A 21,191-nucleotide genomic window follows, 5' to 3' on the forward strand; every position below is an offset into this window, starting at 1 on the left:
TCAAAGCTTAGATTCATAATTAAGGTCAATTTTTAAAAAAGAATTTGGAAGATTCGGCAGGTGAACAGGAAGAAAATTTCAAGACACTGGTCAGGTGTGGGTTAAAACAGATATCCAGGGAACTTGAAGAAAACAGAGGTTTCCTTGTTTGGTGCTTTGTTAGTCTAAGTTCTTCTGTTCATCTAAGAATCCTAATTTTGGCCCCTAACACACTGTTATGAGAGCCACTGCCCTGAATTTACCTAAACTCTTCTCTAACCTGTTAGTATTTTCTGCCTGCACAACTTCCTGTGATCCATGCTGGAAAGAGCACAGGCTTGGGAGTCAGAGGTCGTGGGTTCTAATCCCGGCTCCGCCACTTATCAGTTGTGTGACTTTGGGCAAGTCACTTAACTTCTCTGTGCCTCAGTTTCCTCATCTGTAAAACGGGGATGCAGACTGTGAGCCCCAAATGGGACAACCTGATTACCTTGTATCTACCCTAGTGCTTAGAACAGTGCTTGGCACATAGTAAGCACTTAACAAACACCGTTACTATTATTGTATACATTTTATTTTTTTCAGTTTCTCCTTATTTGCTGTGATAAATTCAAGTACCTTGAAATGGTGTTTTTCCAAATTATTTCTTCGGTCATTTCGTAAATAACTTACTGTTTTTGCTCCAAAGGCTAAAACGTGACAATGATAGTTGTCTCAAAAGTCACCACGTAAAGGCTTTTTTGGGGGGGTTGTTGTTTCTTCATATTTTGGATTGATAACCATGTGTGTTCTTCCTTCTTAGGGAAATAAATTACAAAAATTTCCAAAGTCAGGTAAAATGGCATCATTTTGTGTGGGCTATGCAACTATTTTAATCCTAGAGGTACTGAGTTTTCTGTACAGTAGTTGGTTTACAATCTAGGTATTTCAAAGCCAGAAAGGATTAATGGAAAGGAAAAAATTATTGATTAGACCAAATGATAAAGGAATAATTACTTCTGCTACATGAGAATTGGGTGGCTTTGTTTCAAAATCCAATGTCTCATTACTTCAAAGTGTAAACCAAACATTTTCCTCAACATATTTCAGATCCTCAGTCTTGGTTGCTTAAAGTCCTTTAATTTGTGTATATCGGAACCCCACTGGGTTCTTAACATTGTTAATCTTCCTTTAAACAGGAAATATGCATGTAAACCACATACCTTCCCAGTATATATAAATATATGTGAATAGGTGTTTATATGAACTGATTAATGGCTTGTTCATATCTTTCTCTTGGTATATCTGGGCAGGAACTGCGTTCTAACAAAATGAATCAGTTTGGTCTCCCTGAAGAATATCATTGTGAGGATAGCTCCCAAGCACAAAGCCCCCACAGCGATATGCAGCAACCTTGCCAGCCAGCCTCTCTTACAGCAGAGAAATACCTGCGAGGAAAACAAAATACACTGTCAGTGCTGAATGGCTCAGTCTGCCAAGCTTCAACCCTACAGCGGAGCCCCAGCCTCAGCCACTGTCTCCTGCTTCCATCTCGGCCCTCCCAATGACAAACTCCACAACTTTTGCCACGATCAGCTGTGAGTTTCAAAGTCCTCAAAGTAGCTGAAAGATCAGCCTACAGGGAAAAGAACAGGAAAGATGGGGGACTGTCTTGGCCTTGTCACTACACAGTCTTTCCTCAATGCAGTGAAAAGTCCAGTAAGACAAAGGTCGCCCTGAGAGGGGCCGAAAGATAGAGCTGGAAGAGAACAGCCCAGAGGAGGTAATTCCAAAGAAACGGGGCTGGAGAAAAACCGAACAAAAGGACCTACCTCCGAAGTAGCCGTCATGACGCCGCTGATCACATAGGCCAAGATCAGCCATGGCGAAAGGAGAAGGCCCGCCAAAGGCCTGTGAGGGCTCTCTCTATAGTAGCTGTAGATGTAGTGAATGCTGTGGGTGATCCGAATTCCCATGTTAAAGGAATTTGCAAAAATAAAGCCCACGCTGCCCTGCCAGTGGGTCAGGAAGTAGGAGAAGCATAAAAATGTGAAGGACAAAGCCAGCATGACAAAGTTGTACCTAAGGTAAAAAGAGAAGTTGATGTATGATCTAGGCTGTTCACTCCTTCGGAGGAGGAAACACAACCTTATAATAATAATTATGGTACTTGTTAAGCGTAGGCTATGTGTCAAGCACCGTTCTAAGCGCTGGGGTAGATACAAGTTAATCAGGTTGGACACAGTCCCTGTCCCAAGTGGGGCTCACAGTCTTAATTCCCATTTTACAGATGAGGGAACCGAGGCCCAGAGAATAATAATAATAATAATGATGGCATTTATTAAGCGCTTACTATGTGCAAAGCACTGTTCTAAGCACTGGGGAGGTTACAAGGTGATCAGGTTGTCCCACAGGGGGCTCACAGTCTTCATCCCCATTTTACAGATGAGGGAACTGAGGCACAGAGAAGTGAAGTGACTTGCCCAAAGTCACACAGCTTACATTTGGCAGAGCTGGGATTTGAACCCATGACCTAGTGATTTGCCCAAGGTCACACAGCAGACAGGTGGCGGAGCCAGGATTAACTTCCAGGCCTGGGGGAGTCACAAAAGCCACCATTTAAAGTCTCTTTTTCGTGGTGGTTATAAACGTGCTGAGGCAGAATCCCAGGGCTCCCTTCAAACCATCACAACAATGGGCTCCAGTTTCCACACTGAATGTACAAATTCAGAAGACACATTCCCTCCCCACAATGAGCTTACTTCTTAGAGGAGTGGGAGACAGACATTAATATAAATAAATAAATTACAAATTATGTATGTAAGTGCTGTGGAGCTGGGAGGGGGTGATGAATGAAGGGAGCAAGTCAGGGCAATGTAGTTTCCTCCTGGTTTTCCTCCCACCCCTAGAGCAGTGAAAAGAGCTTCAGCCTGGGATCAGAAGACCCAGATTTTAAAGCCTGGGATCAGAAGACCCAGATTCTAATCCTAGCTCAACCACTTCCCTGCTATGTGACCTTGTGCAAGTCACTGAACTTCTCTGTGCCTCAGTTTCCTTATTTGTAAAATGGGGTTTAAGTACCTATTCTCTCTCCCTTAAACTGCAAACCCCAAGTGAGACAGGGACTATGTCTGGCCTGGGTATCTTGTATTTACAGTACACTGCTTGACACATATTAAGCGCTTAAATATTATAATCAGCATTATTATTATCATTATTATTTCTCAGTTGCTTTGGCTGGCTTCTCTTTTGCCATCCACCCCCAACTCTGGGTGTCCATCAAGGCTCTTTGCTGGGTCCTCTACTCTTCTCATTTCATACTCGCTCCCTTGTGGAGCTCATCCACTCCCGGGTTTCGGTTCCCACCTCTATTCAGATGACTCCTAAATCTGGCTCCCTAGCCGGATCCTCTCTCCCTGTGTCTAAAAGCTCATATTTTCTCACAGCTGAAATTCAGTATCACAAAAACTAGACTCCTCACTTTCCCTCCCAAATTCTCTCCCCCACCTAACTTTCCTAATTATAGCTGCCAACACCACCACCCTTCTGGTCTCTCAAAAGCACAACTTTGGCATTAAATAATTCATTTATTCAATCGCATTTATTGAGCACTTACTGTGTGTACAGCACTGTACTAAGTGCTTGGGATAGCACAATATAATGATAAACAGACACATTCCTTGCCCACAATGAGCTTACAGTCTAGAGTGCCATTATTATTATTTATCCTTGGCACCCCCATCTCTCTCAAGCCCCCTATGTTCAGTCTGTCACCAGGTCTTGTCTGTTTTCCCTCCAACTACATTTTTAGAATCCACCCCTTCATCTCCATTTAAATCAGTCACAACATTGTTCCAGGAACTTGTTTGGTTATTGTATCAGTCTCTTCACTGGTCTCCCTGCTTCCAGCCTGATCCCTCTCCAATCTGAACTTCACACCGCTGCCTGCAACAACCTTTCTAAAATCTCATTCTACACAAACCTCTCCACTCCTTAAAAACCTTTAAAGATTACCAATTCCTCCTTGCATCATGCAGAAACTCCAAAGCACTGGCTTTAAGGCACTCCATCAACTTTCTCCCTCTCCCCATCAACTCTTCTCCTACTATACATTCTTCTCAATCTCATTTTCTTACTGTGCCTCACCCTCACCTCTCCCGCCTCAAGCTCTTCCTGTTGTCTGCAACACCTTCCCACACCAGCCCTTCAAATCCTCCAGACCACTGCTCACCGATATCCAAATATGTCTGAAATCTCACCTCCTCCGGGAGGCTTTCCCTGATCGATTTTTTCTCTCTCGCTCACATCCTCTCAACTAACAATAATAGCTGTATTTGTTAAGCACCTACTATGTGCTGAGAACTGTAATGAGCACTGAGATAGATACAATACAATCAGATTGGACACAGTACCTATCCCAGTTGGGGCAAGGCTCACAGTCTAAGGAGGGAGGAGAACAGATATTTGAATCCCCATTTTACAGATGAGGAAACTGAGGCACAGTGCCAGCGCTTAGAACAGTGCATTGCACATAGTAAGTGCTTAACAAATACCAGCATTATTATTTGCCCACAGTCACACGACAGACAAGTAGGGGAGCCGGGATTAGAATCCAGGTCTTTCTGGCTTGCAGGCCCATGCTCTATCCCCTAGACCACGCTGGATCTGCTCTGAGCCAGCTGATTCTGCCCACAGCCACTCCGAAGGACACTGGGATGAACTTCCCAGCAGGTTGCCACCCCGATCAGTGGCCTGAGGAGGTTACTAAGTGTATCTGTGGCCAGCTCAGTGTCACAAGGAGACTGATGAGTGAGAATGGCTGCACTTTCACAGTCTGAGTCCCTCCTCCTCCTCCTCTTCCCCTCATGGCCGACCTGCAGATGTTTATGAAACAATATTACGTGGTCTGTGGGCTAAAATAATTGCCCACCCTACTGTGGTGGAAACGGACCGCAGACGTAATAAGTCTAGCTAAATGAACTTCTCCCAAGTTAAAAGGTAGTTCTCCTTGAGTTCACTGCACTGGAATTCTGGTGGAACTGAACAGGGAGGGAAAGCAATCAGCCGGTGTCCATTCTCCCACGCTATTTTCTTGCTGCAGGTTCTTTTTTCTTTTCCATTTTAATAAGCCTAGTGTTTAGCTGACTCTCCCACATACTGCCCTATAACTGAGAACAAAAAATAAACTCAATAACGCTGAATTTATTATATGCAAAAAAGGGACCTTTAAGAAAATGGATACAAATGAGTCCGTCCTTCAGCGATGGTTTTTAACTCCCCAGACGAAACAAATGGAGATCTCAGGAATGGAGTTAAGAGGGGCTGTGGTCTCTACATAGCTTCTCCTCCACTGACACTCTCTTTAACCCCGAACAAGTTATTTAGCATCTTGAGGCCCAGATTTCTATAGCTACATCTATTAAATTCTACATCTCTATCAGCAGCAGCAGCATGTGTGTCTGCATGCACAGAGCCTTATAGTGAGTACACAGAAGTATAAGATGTGAACCTTGCCCTCAAAGGTTTACAACTTTCCCAAGTGCTTAGTACAGTGCTCTGTACATAGTAAGTGCTCAATAAGTACGACTGAATGAATGAATCTAGTGTGGGAGGCAAGCTGGCATAAATTCCTGAAGATTCAACAGTTGAAAGAATATAAGAGAAGATATTAGTAACTACTATTGGCAATTCCTGCCAATAGTAAGTACCATGTCAATCTGGGGTTTGAAGGATTCTTGAAAGAAATTCAACAGTTAAAAGAATACAAGAGAAGATATTAATATCTATTTGGTCATTTCCTTCCAATAGTACCATGTCAATCTGGGGTTTGGAGGACTCTTGAAAGAAATTCAACAGTTAAAAGAATATAAGAGAAGATATTAATATCTATTTGGTCATTTCCTGCCAATAGTACCATGACAATCCAGGGTTTGGAGGATTTTTGAAAGAAGCCACTACATGAATCATTAAAACAGTATCTAAAAGACCCATATCTAAACAGACTAATACTCTGAGATTTGAGACTTGTTAAATACATCAATCAGTTTTATCAAGGTCCAGAACTAAATTTACTTTTCCTGAATTATTTACCTGTCCACATCTTCTTTGCTCATAGAAGCAAATGTAAAACATTCGGTTACTCCATTCACAGCAAGCAGGAGGACATATAAACAATAGCAACGCAAGAGAGTAGGACCTGTATGTGAAAAATAAACAAATCAGGAATGACATGATCAAGATTTGCATTTTGTTAACACCTATCTATTGCTCATCTTCACTTGGATTCAGAAAGAAACTGCACTTTGATATCTCTTCTCCCGGTATCGTCCTTACAATGGCTTTCTTCCTCAAATCTAGAGCCTACTTAGAACACCGCACCGAGCAAATTAGCAGCAAAAAGCAAAAGAGCATATCAATCAATCAATCAATCGTAGTTATTGAGTGCTTACTATGTGCAGAGCACTGTACTAAGCGCTTGGGAAGTACAAATTGGCAACACATAGAGACAGTCCCTACCCAACAGTGGGCTCACAGTCTAAAAGGGGGAGACAGAGAACAGAACCAAACATACCAACAAAATAAAATAAATAGGATAGAAATGTACAAGTGAAATAAATAAATAAATAAATAGAGTAATAAATATGTACAACCATATATACATATATACAGGTGCTGTGGGGAAGGGAAGGAGGTAAGATGGGGGGATGGAGAGGGGGACGAGGGGGAGAGGAAGGAAGGGGCTCAGTCTGGGAAGGCCTCCTGGAGGAGGTGAGCTCTCAGCAGGGCATATCTGACTGGTTCAGATCTTTAGCTTGAAGATGGACAATTTTTAAGAGAGATTTTCTTCTTTTTAATAAACATGAGAAGGCTTATTAGTTCTAGCCCTCTACAGAAATAATAGCCTAGAATGTCAAGAGCAGATTAATTGAAGAGATCCTGGAAAGATGTGAAGAAAAAGGGAAAATGTCAGCAATCAGAAGCTGTCAGAGAAAACAGTCACAAACAGAAACACACCACTGATGAGGGGGAAAAAAAAAGAATTGAGACCTGATTCTCCATTTCTTATTTTTTTAAGCAAAGAAATAGAGCAAACCCATTAGCCAAATAACAAGCTGCCGCAACCTAGCAAACATGGGAATGGGAACATTTTTCAAAATGGAATTTAAATATAGTATTTTTAACTGAAGAATCTGGAACTCATTTACTGTTTATGAAAGCTACTTAATCCTGAAGGTCATGTAATACCCTGAATAACATCCCAGGAGGACACCTAAGGTTTTATGGAGATCAAACAACTATAAAGTGAAGACCAACAAATCTGTTGCTCTATTCTCAGGAGGTTGCCAGAAACATCAGTCAGGGAAAAGCGGTTTGAATCAATTCCTGGAAGAAAGGTCCATGGTGAGTTCCTGGAAGGGAAGTTAAGGAAGTTATGTGGAGCAACTCCTAGCCATGAGGGAGGATGTGTAGGAGGACTATCATCACAGAGGCACCTTCTCCCCCTCTAGACTGTGAGCTCATTATGAACAGGGAATGTGTCTGTTTCTTCGTGCATTGTACTCTCCTAAGCACTTAGTACAGTGCTCTGCACACAGTACGCACTCAATAAATACCACCAAATAAAAAGCAGCCATAGCACGGGCCCACCTCAAACCTAGAACCTTGGGAATGTTGTGTGTGGTGGTCACTGGCTGTGATCGACACTGGGCTCTGAGCCACAATGAAGAAGCGTGGCCGAGTGGAAAAAGCAAGGGATTCTAATCCCAGCTCCGCCACTTGTCTGCTGTGTGACCTTGGGCAAGTTGCTTCATTTCTCTGGGCCTCAGAGACCTCATCTGTAAAATGAAGATAAAGACTGGGAGCCCCATGTGGGACAGAGACTGCGTTCAACCAGTTTAGCCCGTACCTACCCCAGAGCTTAGTACGATGCCTGGTACAAAGTAAGCGCTTAACAAGTACCATTTGAAAAAAAAATGACCCAAAATTCTGCTCCTATGACCCTACTACTTGTTTTTATTCCATGTATTTGTCTTGGTTTATGAGCCCCTTGAGGGCCCGGGCCCTTGTCTAATTTCCATTCATGTATTATTTCCCAGTGCTTAATTCTGTGCTCTGCACACAGTAAGCCCTTAATATTATTACTACTACTTCCTCCATCAGCATCAGTGGCTCAGATAGCTGCCCGAGGATATGGAAAGACGAGGAGCTTGGCCTACGTCTTGACTGGGAATGCTTCTCGACGAGGGAGCTGTGGAAGACAAGATGAAGTCTTCAGAAGGCGATGGTATAATGGAATCTGAGAAAGATGAATCTGGCAGTGGTATCTTGGCTGACGAATGAGAAGCAAGTGGAGGTGAGGAGGTAAGTGAGAAGTCCAGATATGAAACTAGAGTCTTGACAAAGGAATTTGGATGGGTGTCTAGATTCTCCTTGCAAATGGAGGGGAAGAGATTCTTTCATTCTGTCTTATTTATTGAGCACTTACTGTGTGTGGAGCACTGCACTGAGCGCTTGGGAGAGTACAACGTAACAATAAACAGATGCATTCCACGCCCACAATGAGCTCTCAGTCTAGAGGGGGGAGACAGACAGCAATATGGATTCTGGAGACATTGTAGAGGATGCGGCAACAGGATTTTTGTGACAGCCTGAATGTGGGGCTCGATCCAGAGAGGTTTTGGGCTTCTTGAATGGGAGTAGAGGTGGTGCTTCCTCAGAAGAATGAGGCGATTGGTTAGAAGGTGACTTTCGAGAAAAAGATGCATACTGGTTACTACACAGTAGCCTACGCTCAGGCATACCCCTGGATACTGCCCAGCCAAGTTCCTTAAAACTGTGGTTATGCCATGAAGGTTGGATCATGGGGTTCAGTTTTCCATAGACTTTCATGCAGTTATTTAGGTTCCATTCCAGAACCTGCCCCGACATATCAGCCTTAAGCCCTACAGGTAGGCAACAATTACACTGTAAATCCCTCTCTGCCCTTCATCCCCTTATCCTCCCCTATTCCTAGAAGCTTACCTGACGATAACCACCCTGCACCTTAAGTGTCCTCTTCAGCCACCTCTCCAGCCCGCCTCCTCCCCCCAAGTATTTTTTTGGGGAGCTAAAACAAGTGATGAGTGGGGTGATCTGCTCAACCAACAAGCTAGCACCAGTTGAACTGGACCAGGAAAATGTGTTATTGGTGTCTCTCAGCTGGGTCCCTCCTGATGGCTGAATGCTTGGGTCCTGGCCCTACCTCCTTTCCCCAAGTGGCCTCCTTCTCACCGCTCTCTGTCTGAGGAAATCTCCTCAGAACAGGGGTGGCCCAGAGGAAGGAGGAGGAGGGGAAGGAGTTGATGTACCAGCAATGATCGTAAGTAACTTTGGGGTCAAGGTTAACCAATCCTGTGTGGACTATCCCTGGCTTGCACATATCATAGGGTGGTGTTAACCTGAGATCAAACAATCACTAATATTTATGCAGAGATGCAGCATGGCCTAGTGGAAAGAGCATGGACCTGGGAGTCAGAGGACCTGAGTTCTAATTCTGGCTCTGCCAACTGCTTACTGTTTGACGTTGGGCAAGTCACTTAACTTCTCTGTGCCTCAGTTTCCTCAACTGTAAAATGGGGATTAAATCCTACTTCCTCCTGTTTAGACTGGGAGCCCCGTTGGGGACAGGGACGGTGTCCAACTTAACAATAATAATTGTGGTAATTGTTAAGCACTTACTATGTGCCAGGCACTGTTCTAAGCACTGGGGTACATACAAGATATTCGTATCAGACCTGTTATCTTTTATCCACCCCAGTGCTCAGAACAGTGCTTGTCACATAGTAAGCACTTAGCAAATACCATAATAATTTAAGACTGCTTACTGTGTGCAGAACACTGTACTAAGTGCTTGGGACAGTACAATCCAACAGAGTTGGTAAACACAATCTCTGGCCCCCTCCTCCCCCTCCCCACTCCCCCCACCTTACCTCCTTCCCCTCCCCACAGCACCTGTATATATGTATATATGTTTGTACATAGTTCTTACTCTATTTTATTTGTACATATTTATTCTATTTATTTTATTTTGTTAATATGTTTTGTTTTGTTCTCTGTCTCCCCCTTCTAGACTGTGAGCCCACTGTTGGGTAGGGACCGTCTCTATATGTTGCCAACTTGGACTTTCCAAGCGCTACAGTGCTCTGCACACAGTAAGCGCTCAATAAATATGATTGAATGAATGAATGAAAGAGCTTACGGCCTAAAGGGATATGCCTCTATCACCATCTTCAAAAGTGCCGTTTCAGAAGATGATGAGAGATGAGGCGTTGCGCAAAATCAGGATTCAAAATCAGAGACAGAAAAACTTAAACCAGTCGGGGTGTGGTCACAAACTCAAAAGCCCACACAAGTTACAGGGATATAAATGCAAATGACACATATACAAAGAAATAAAAGCTATATGACAGAATCATATAAACATAAACTGTTCATGAGTGTTGAGGATTACTGGAGAGTGTTAGTTCATATTTTACATATTCAAAATTTGTCTTCATTCTTTTTATTTAAACTGCAACCCAAAACAGTGTAGCAATAGGAAGTGAACCTGGGGACTAATTGGGCCAGACACACAGACAGTGGACATATGATTTTTGGTTGCTTTAAAATCAGTTTCTAAAGCAACCGTTTCCTGATGTGTGAAAGCTTCCACTCATCTGTAGAGATATGAGGTGAATATCAGAGTTGAGAGACCCAACATAGACATTCGCTGATCCTCTTCCCTTTACTATTATTATTATTATTATTATATTCATAAAGCATTTACTATGTGTCAAGTACTGCTCTAAGTGCTGGGGTACAGAAGAGTTAATCAGGTTGGACATTATCCCTGTCCCACTTGCGGATCACAGTCTACGTAGAAAGGAGTAGGATTTAATCCCCACTTTACAGTTGAGGAAACTAAGGCCCAGAGAAGTTAAGTGACTTGCCCAAGGTCACACAGAAAGCAACTGGCAGAGATAAGATTAGAATCCAGGTCCTCTGACTCCCAGGCCCGTGCTCTTTCCACTAGGCCATGCTGCTTCTTAAGACCGTGCTGCTTCCCTCATTAGCATTCTGTAGGCATGAAGTCAATCATCCTGCAAGCTGAAGAATATGAGGAACTTCAGAAACAAGAGCAAATTTTCTAAGGTACTGTCTGTTCTACCTCCATAAAGTACCTTTTTGTGAAGGTTCATTAGGTCCAAAATCCCTAATGAATAACCTTGCAATTAAATCAGGGTACTTAGACTTATACCATTACATGAGTATAGCCACCCCCAGTTATAACACTCTTCTCTTTTTCATGATGGCGCTACTGAGTTTTAATGTTGGGATATCTTACAGTGCTCTCTCGCGCTGGGATAGGGCTCTGAGCAGCCAAGATGCATTCTGTGTGCTAGGAATATACTGGCCCACTGCACAGCCAAAAGACAATTGCTGTGTTTTGCAGTGGAGTTACGCCTCGAGGCCTGTTACTAATGCTACTGTCGTCAGTGGAGGGGAAAAGCAACGTGAGATCTTAATTCTCACAGTTAAATCAAAGGTACGGAAGGGTCAGGACTCAGGTGAGCATAAATTGGACATATGTAAAGTTTTTAGTTTGACAGGACGAACAGAGAGGAGAACTGTGGCTTTTTTATGGAAATATGCATTAACATTTACTTGTTAAATTCACACACTTCTATTATTGGTACATATTTATATTGCTATTCGATCATATAAGCTGATAAACAGTGCTAACTATATTTCACTGTGGGTTTGACCACTTTCTAATATATTTACAGTGCTTTGGTCCAGTTTTTGAATCCTCAAAAAACATTATTGTGTTTCACATAATTTTTTACGGGAAACTATACTTCATTAAGCCGTCTTTTGCTTACCATCCTATCTTCATGGAACCAACTGAGTCTACAAACTGGGATTTTTCATAGTCTTCTAAGCACTGACCTTTTCTTGCTAGGCAAAGCTGTTTCACAGCATTTTTTTTTAATTTGCCAGTATGTCATACAAGTACTTGATACTTCATTACTACTCCAGATTTCTTGCTTCTTTTTTGTAATTAAGTTTTGGAAATTTCATTAGTTTGACATTAAAATAGAGCATTCACTTTCCACTATAGCAATGCCATGGGATTTGACTTGCATGAAAATAGCTTTGCTCTATGCAATCCCAGGCAGAATTGCAGAAAAATAGGTGAGCACCCAATTTCAGAACCTAAAACTTTGTAATGGCTTCATAACGAAGTCTCTGGCACATCACAATCAATGGTATTTATTGAGCGCTTACTGTGTGCAGAGCAGTCTACAAAGACTACATTGTACGAAGCTTGGGAGACTACCATACTACAGAGTTGATAAACACACCCCTGCTCAAAGAGAGTTTACAATCTAGGGGGGAAGCAAATATTATAACACATAATGGTATGGATATATGGGCTGTGGGGCTGAAGGTGGGGTGAATATCAAGTACTTACAGGGTACAGATCTAAATGCTTAGGTGATGCAAAAGGGAAGCAGCATGGCCTAGTGGAAAGACCATGGGCTGGGAGTCAGAAGAACCTGGGTTTTAATCCCAGCCCCGCCACTTGTCTGCTGTGTGACCTTGGGCAAGTCACTTAACTTCTCTGCTTCAGTTACCTCATCTGTAAAATGGGGATTAAGACTGTGAGCCCCATGTGGGACACGGACTATGTCCAACTTGATTAGCTGGTATCTACCCCAGTGCTTAGAACAGTGTTTGACACATAATAAGCACTTAACAATTATTATTGTTGTTGTTATTATTATTATTCCAACTCAGCCACTGCTTGCTGTGTGATCTCAGGCAAGTCGCTTAACTTCTCTGTGCCTCAGTTTCCTCAACTGTAAAATGGGGATACCTGTTCTCCCTCCTACTTAGATTGTGAACCCCATGTGGGACAGGGACTGTGTCCAACCTCATTAACTTGTACCTAACCAAGTGCTTAAAACAGTTCTTGACATATAATAATAATCATAATTATGGTACTTGTTCATTCATTCAATCACATTTACTGAGTGCTTACTGTGTGCAGAGCACTGTACTAAGCACTTACTTGTTAAGAGATTATTATGTGCCAGGGACTGTACTAAGCACTGAGGCCCTTAACAAATACTATAAAAATAAATTAAAAATAAAGGGGAAAAGAGGGCTTAGTTGAGGAAAGCCTCTTGGAGGAAATGTGATTTTAATAAGGCTTTCAAGGTGGGGAGAGTGACAGTCTGTTGGATTTGAAGTGAGAGAGAATTCCAGGCTAGAGGAAAGATGTGGGCAAGGGGTCAATGGTGTGATAGATGAGATCTAGATTCAGTGAGCAGGTGGGCGTTGGAGCAAAACATATGGACCGAGCTGTAGTAGGAAATCAGTGAGGTAAGATAGAAGGAGGCAAGCTGATTGAGTGCTTTAAATGGTAAGGAGTTTCTCCTTGATATGGAGGTTCTTGAGGAGTGGGGAGATGTGGACTGAACTTTTTTTTAGAAAAATGATCCAGGCAGCAGAGTGAAGTATGGACTGAAGTGGGGAGAGACAGGAGGCAAAGAGGTCAGCAAGGAGGCTGATGCAGCAATCAAGGCAGGATATGAAAAATGCTTTGATCAGCACAGTAGCAGTTTGGATGGAGAGGAAAGGGTAGATTTTAGCATTGTTGAGAAGGTAGAACTGACAGAATTTGGTGACAGATTGAATAGGTGAGTTGAATGAGAGAGATGAGCTGAGGATAATGCTGAGGTTATGGGCTTGGAAGACAGGGAGGATGGTGGCATTGTCTACAGTGATAGGAAACCTGGGGGAGGACAGGTTTTGGGTGGGAAGATGAGGAGTTCTGTTTTGGACATGTTAAATTAGAAGTGTCAGCAGGGCATACGAGTAAGAAGGCAGGAAGAAATACGAGACTATAGAGGAGAGAGTTCTGGGCTGGAGAGGTAGATTTGGGAATCATAATTACAATGGGATCTTTGTATACTTTTCCTCACCACAAAATAAGGAAAATGGACCGCAACTATTTCATAAGCTTCACAGTGGTTGTTTCTCCAAACAATTACCTTTGCTCCTTTTTAAGCACATCATCCTCCCTCTCCCAACCCCAAAAGGCCTGGCTGCACTGTAGTAATAACCAGTCAAAAACACATTGCCCTTTAAGAACATATTAAAGAGTACTCTTTCCAACCTATGTGGCTGGAAAGATTAATCTCATTTTGGCTGAACTGAAGAAGAAAAACTGCAAATGGATTCCCAGGTTGAAGATGAAACTGTTGTCTGGTGATATTTTGAAGGGATGAGAGATTACCCTCCTAAATTGTTGGGTCAGTAATGGAAAGCTAGTACTATGAGGAATTAAGTGTACAAATGTTCAAAAGCAATCATATTCCATAATTCTCTTTCACAATCCTATTCTCATTTGAATATTCCATTTTATTTGCAAGGCTCTCTTTTATTCTTTGCAAATTGCTTTGGATTATCCTTTAGGATATTTTATAAGGTTATACCATTAGATTTATGTGGCAATTATTATCTTCACATGTGTTTGGCATCAAGTGGAAACTCATTAGCACTGCTGAAAAGCCAGGCTCAGCCTTCCTTTGCTGTTCCGAAGGGAACTAGTCGAGAAACATTTTAGATCCAGAACAGCAAAATGAACAGCTGCGCAGAAAGATGCCAACCTATTCAAAGGGAAATCAATGTGCTGGGAAATCAATGCTGTGCCACCAGCCTTTACCAATCGACAACCTCAACCTTGAAAGGACTAAGTATTCTCTGCACGGATGAAGGTCACTAACGTGCATAATCCAACTAGTTATATGTTATTTTTCTCTTTGTTGACCAAATAACCCAGCTGTAGAGGACCATGGTATGGTTTAGTAAATAATGATGATGATGATAATTATGGTATTTGTTAAGTGCTTACTATGTGCCAGGCACTCTACTAAGCACTGTGGTGGACAAAGGCAAATCGGGTTGGACATAGTCCCTGTCCCACATAGGGCTCACAGTCTTAATCCCTATTTTACAGATGGTATAAATGAGGCACTCCCTCTCAGGGTCACACCTGGAGAGTTTCCAGTACTCTACCAGTCTTGACACTGGGAGGGAGAGTCAAGCAGCGGCATACCCATTCCACTCCTAGCTTGGGCAGTGGCTAGCGAATGGAAGGCAATCTGCTACAAGTCAAAACTCTCCCAAGCTGGGCAGCAGCAGGATGGGAGAGAGTTGAGGGCAGAGACTCAAGTTTACTGCACGGAAAGAGGCAATGGTAAACCACTGCTGTATTTTTACCAAGAAAACTCTTTGGATACATTATCAGAATGACCGCGTATGGAGGTGGGACGTTCTGGGAGAGATGTGTCCATGGTGTCACTATGGGTCAGAGATGACTCGACAGCATAAGACAAGTGAGGCACAGATAAGTGAAGTGACTTGCCCAAGGCCACACAGCAGACAAGTGGCAGAGACAGGATTAGAACCCATGACCTTTTGACTCCCAGGCCTGTGCTCTATCCACTATGCCATGCTGCTTCCCATTGCTAGACTGTAAACTCTTTGCTGGCAAGGATCACATCTACTACCTCTATTTTATTCTCTCAGGAGCTCAGTACATGCTCTGCACAGTGCAAGCATTCACTAAATCCTGTTGATTGGCTGATAATGGAAAGCACTCGAGGAATCCTGTGGCTCAGAAATCCGGGGTTCTAGTCCAGGTTCTGCCCCATGCCTACTGGGATTCATTCATTCATTCATTCATTCAATCATATTTATTGAGCACTTACTGTGTGCACAGCACTGTACTAAGCACTTAATAGGGCAAGTCACTTAACCTCTCTCTGCCTCAGTCCCTCAGCTGCTGTAAAATAGGCAAAAAATACCTACCTCTCCCTTCCTCATATATCCTTTGTGAGGCTAAAATGAGATATTGATATGCGTGTCTGGCACATAGTAAGCGCTTAACAAATACCATAATTATTATTATTATTGTTATTGGAAACATAAAGAATACAATAAACAAATCCAAGCTATTGCCATTATGCTTATGCACAGAGTGTCTGAATACCTCTCCCCCGCCAGAGAGAATTACAAATCGGGCTAAACCAATTGACATACCTGATCCAGAACTGAGCATGGGCCCTCCATAAATATCCAAAGCCAGCTGAGAATAGGCATAACCAAAAACAGTAATGATCAGGCCAATCAGGAGTGCCAGCTTCAGCAGCAACTCTAAAACAGTGGCTGCCACAGCAATATCTTCCTAGAGGTAGAAGGAAATTAAAGTTGAGATCATAATCTACATAATTCTCCATTTGTAAACCTTAAAAAGTTTCCATGTTTTCCCTACGGCTGCTGAACATCGGCTTCTGTAACGAACCTGCTCTTTTGTTCATTTACAGATGTCAAATGTAGGAAACAAGCTTTGTATCAATCATTCGATCCTATCTACTGAGTACTTACTCTGTGCAGAGCATGGTACCAAGTGTTTGCCCTTGTGATCCTTGCCCTCAAGGAGTTTACCATCTAATGGGGGAGATAGATATTAAAATAATTTACAGGCAGGGGGAAGAAGCAGAGTTTAAATGCCTAGGTGGTGTGGTAGTGCTAGTACAGAGCTCTGCACACAGTAAGCGCTCAATAAATACGATTGAATGAATGAAGGAATGAAAGCGCGTGAAGAGATGAGAGATTAGCATCATCATCATCAATGGTATTTGCTGAGCGCTATGTGCAGAGCAGGCGTTCACTGCCCACTACGAGCTTACAGTCTAGAGAGGGAGACAGACATTAATATAAATAATTTACAAGGTATAATTTAAAAATACGTACATAAATGCTGTGGGGTTGAGGGTCGGGGGGATATCAAATGCCCAAATGTCACAGATCTAAGCGCACAGATAACACAGAAGGGAAAGGGAAGTGGGGAGAAGAGGGCTTAATTGAGGAAGGCCTCTTGGAGGAGATGTGACCTTAATAAGGCTTTGGAGGCAGGGAGAGTGGTGGTATGGCATATGTGGAGGGGGAGGGAGTTGCAGGCTACCGGGGAGGACGTGGGAAAGGCAATATACATGAGATCAGGGAACAGTGAGCAAGCTGGCACTAGAAGAGCAAAGTGTGTGCGCTGGGCTTTAATAAGAGATCAGTGACATAAGGTCACTTAGGAGCGGGTGAGTTGATTGAGTGTTTTAAAGCCAATGGTAAGGAGTTTCTCTTTGATGCAGAGGTGGATCAACAATCATTTGCAGTTTTTGAGGAGTGGGGAGGCATGGACTGAAATTTTTTTTGTAGAAAAATGATCCATGCAGCAGAGAGAAGTACGGACTGGATCCGGGAAGGAGAGGAGGCAGGGAGGTCAGCAAGGAAGCAGATGCAGTAGTCAAGGCAGGATAAGATAAGTACTTCGAACACTCATTCATCCTTAAACTGTATTTAAGGAGTGCTTGGGAGAGTATAATATAACAATAAACCGACATATTCCCTGCCCATAATAAGCTTTCAGTCTAGAGGGACAGCATGGTAGCAGTTTGGATGGAGAGGAAACGGCAGATTATAGTAACATGAAGATAGAGGAGCAGCGTGGCTTAGTGGAAAGTGCCTGGGCTTGGGAGTCAGAGGTAGTGGGTTCTAATCCCGCCTCCGCCACTTGTCTGCTGTGTGACCTTAGGTAAGCCACTCAACTTTTCTGGGCCTCAGTTCCCCATCTGTAAAATGGGGATTAAGACTGTGAGCCCCACATGGGACAAACTGCTTACCTGCTTAGAACAGAACTTGGCACATAGTAAGCGCTTAACAAACACCATCATTATTATTACTAAGATAGAACTGACAGGATTTGGTCATATACTGAATACATGGGTTGAATGAAAGAGATGAGTCAAAGACGATGCCAGGGTTATGGGTTTGTGAGACAGGGAGGATAATGATGCTTTCTACAGTGATAGGAAAGACAGGGGGAAGACAAGGTTTAGGTGGGAAGATAAGGAGTTGTTTTGGACATTTTAAGTTTGAAGTGTCGGAGGGATATCCAAGCAGAGAGGTCATGGAGACAGGAAGAGAGGTGAGACTCAGAGAAGGAGAGAGGTTGGGGCTAGAGATGGAGATTTGGAAATCATCAGCATGGAGATGGTAGCTAAAGCCATGAGAGTGAGTCAGTTCTCCAAGGGAGTGGATGTAGATGGAGAATAGAAGGGGACCTAGAACTGAGCCTTGAGGGATCCCCATGGTTTGAGGGTGGGAGGCAGAAGAGGAGCCTGCAGAAGAGACTGGGAAGGAGCAGTCAGAGAAAGAGGAGGAGAACCAAGAGAGGACAGTGTCGGTGAAGCCAAGGTTGGATAATGTTTCGAGGAGAAGGGGGTGTTCTACAGTGTTGAAGGCAGCTGAGAGGTCTAGGAGAATTAGGATAGAGTACAGGTCGTCAGAATTAGCAAGGAGAAGGTCACTGGTTACCTTCAAGGGGGCTGTTTCTGTGGCGTGAAGGGGGGTAGAAGCCAGGTTGGAGAAGTTCAAGGACAGAGTTGGAGGAGAGGAAGTGGAGACAGTAGGTGTTCAACTGTATTTATTGGGCACTTACTGTGTGCAAAGCACTGCACTAAGTGCTTGCAAACAACGCTCTCAAAAAGTTGGGAGAGGAATGTAAGAGGGAGGTGGGGCAATAACTGGAGGGAACTGTGGAGTCAGGGGAGGTTTTTTTAAGATAGTGCATGTGTAAGCATTTTTTAAAGTGGTGGGGAAGAAGCTGTTGGAAAGTGAATGGTTGAAGATGGCAGTCAAGGAGGAAAGAAGCGAGGGAGCGAGTGTTTAAACCAGGGAAAATTAATCAGGGAAGGTCTCCTGGAGGAGGTGTGATTTCAGAAAGGTCTGGAAGATGAAAAGAGCAATAGTCTGCCAGATGTGAAGAGGGAGGGAGATCCACGTAGAAGAGAGGGGGCGAACAAGACATTGCTGATGAGTGATGATAACGAGGCACAGAAAGTAGGGTAGCTTGCGAGGAGTGAAGTGTGAGGATTCAGTTGGGAGTGGGAGAGGAACAAGGACAAGTAGGCCCTTAGTATAGTGCTCTGAACCCAGTAAGCACTTAATAAATACCACTGACAGATTGATTCAGAATAAAGGCCAGTGTGGACAATTTGAAGGTCAATTCTCCGGTTAAGTCAAATACTCTTAAAACTGTGTCAGAGTGAAGACTTTTTCTTTAAATAGCATACAGAAATCTTTAGAAGTTTTAGTTAGGAACCCCTTAAATTCTTCAAGTTTCTACAGCACACCCCTCGCCCAACTCTACACAACTCATAACTCTCAACTCTACACCTCGACCAATTCTACCAAAATAAACTCAACTAGTCGGTAATTTGAGACTCAACTTTTACCTTCAATTTCCCAAGTAAATAATCGAGCTGTCCACCCAGGAAAATCTCCTAACTGCCTTGCTTGCAATTCTCCCACCTTCAACTAATTGCTCAAATCTTTTCTCCCACCTGGAATCCCCTCCTCCCACTGCTTTGCCAGACCATGACCTTCCTCTCCTTCAAAACCCTCCTAAAAGGTGATCTTCCCTGCCTCCTTCTGGTCATGCCACCCCTTCAACCACCTTAGCATGCACAAACATCCACACACCCCCCGACACACACATTCTCTCTCTCTATATATATATGTAGTTTACTTACTTGCTTACTTTTTGTTGTGTACTCTGTTGTATGGTGCTCCCCCAAGTGCTTAGCACAGTGCTCTGCACATAGCACTCAATAAATAACATTGATGATAAGCATTTGTATTTACGCTCTCACTCTTTCACATACTTTATATTTAGTACGTATTGCAGGTAGGTTCTTCAGACTTTGACTCCCCCCAAATTTCATCTTTTCAAAAACATGAGCAGTACCCTCAGATCTGCTTTGTGACTATGGCTCTACAAGGTACGTGACTGCTCTCATTTTGTACTAAATCCTGGAGAGAAAATTTGCTCAAGTATATGTAAGGAATCATTCCCATTTACATAATTTTCTGTTCGGCTCAAATGCAACTTGGGCCACGACAAATATGCAGGTCAAGCTTACCTGTTTCTGAAGCTTTACATGTTTTCCCCTCTCGAGCACCTTAGCAAAGAAAATGTAAAAACTCTCCTCAATGGGCAGAAAAATCAACCTGGCCACAAGTGAACCCAAGTTATTCACTATGTCATACATGCCTATTCAAAAAGAAAAAGAACATTGCACAATTATATTCAATTCTTATCTTGTTATAAGCTTTGCATGAAGGTTCTGTAAAATTGCATCAGAAATTTTATTTTTTTTCAATATATTTGTGGTGGATGAGTCTCTAGTTATATATTTATGTTGTATATGAATTTGACTAAGGTGTTTGTGAGGTATAATTGAGGCCATAATGAGGCCAGAATAATTGAGGCCATTTTTCACTGAGTAGTGACAATGTGGTAGATCTTGTGCAGGTAGTTCAGATTTGTGATTTGGCTGAGGCTCAACTTCAGAGAAGTTGCTTCGGTTGTGGAAAAAATGAGAGACGGGGTTAAAAAAGGACAGAGAGTAATGAAGTGGGTAGAGTGTGGGAGGGAGTGCAGCACTGAAGGGAAAGGAGGGAAAGAGGGATCAGGAAAAAACGGACAGGTCTAAGGAACACAAGTTGTCCTGCCGTTGGCTCAGAAATACTTAAGGAAAGATCCCAATTCCCTGATTACCCTCACCCTTCCCAGCGTTCTCATCCCTTAATCACCTCAACACTCTTCTACTTTGATCTATTTGCCTATTTGTGATTTTTTTGGGGGGGTTGTGTTTTTATCGCATTTGTTTTAAGTGCTTACTATGTGCCAGGCACTGTACTAAGAGCTGGAGTAGATACGAGATAATCGGGTAGGACTCAGTCCCTGTCCCAAGTGGGGCTTCCAGTCTTAATCCTCATTTTACATACTAGATAACTGAGGTACAGAGAAGTTAAGTGACTTACCCAAGGTCACACAGCAGACTCTACTTGTCTTTATTATTTACACCTATTTTCATCCTCTGAAGTATTGCGTATTTGTCACTTGTTATCAGCTAAACTTCCCCATTACTGTAAGCTCCTTGAAGACAAGGATTGCATCATATTTTTTTTGTATGTCCACCAAGTGCTCACCAGTACTGATGATGCAGTTTAAATTTCATTTCTGCTGAAGGTATACCAAAACTAGATTCACAAAGACCTATTAACATATTAATTCACTTGGT

General features: G+C 42.9%; 1 protein-coding gene and 1 non-coding gene across 3 annotated transcripts in view; one reads left to right on the forward strand and one right to left on the reverse strand.

Annotated features, from left to right (window-relative positions):
- Window positions 1–634: 634 nt before the first annotated feature.
- The window catches only part of RFT1 (RFT1 homolog), a 40,764-nt gene continuing 20,207 nt past the window's right edge, over window positions 635–21,191 (reverse strand). For both annotated transcript variants that reach the window (XM_038772757.1, XM_038772758.1), the window contains 5 exons: window positions 20,028–20,158; window positions 16,090–16,234; window positions 6,049–6,154; window positions 1,791–2,040; window positions 635–1,406 (listed from right to left, as the gene is read on the reverse strand). In XM_038772757.1, coding sequence (XP_038628685.1) covers window positions 1,242–1,406; window positions 1,791–2,040; window positions 6,049–6,154; window positions 16,090–16,234; window positions 20,028–20,158 — 797 coding nt within the window. In that variant the 3' untranslated portion in view covers window positions 635–1,241. The remainder of the gene's footprint in view (window positions 1,407–1,790; window positions 2,041–6,048; window positions 6,155–16,089; window positions 16,235–20,027; window positions 20,159–21,191) is intronic.
- On the forward strand, window positions 15,023–15,160 carry LOC119920247. The gene has a single exon (XR_005448006.1). It is a non-coding gene; the product is annotated as a small nucleolar RNA SNORA7 (small nucleolar RNA).

Source organism: Tachyglossus aculeatus, chromosome X1 (genome assembly GCF_015852505.1).
Source record: "Tachyglossus aculeatus isolate mTacAcu1 chromosome X1, mTacAcu1.pri, whole genome shotgun sequence".
Classification (NCBI taxonomy): domain Eukaryota; kingdom Metazoa; phylum Chordata; class Mammalia; order Monotremata; family Tachyglossidae; genus Tachyglossus; species Tachyglossus aculeatus.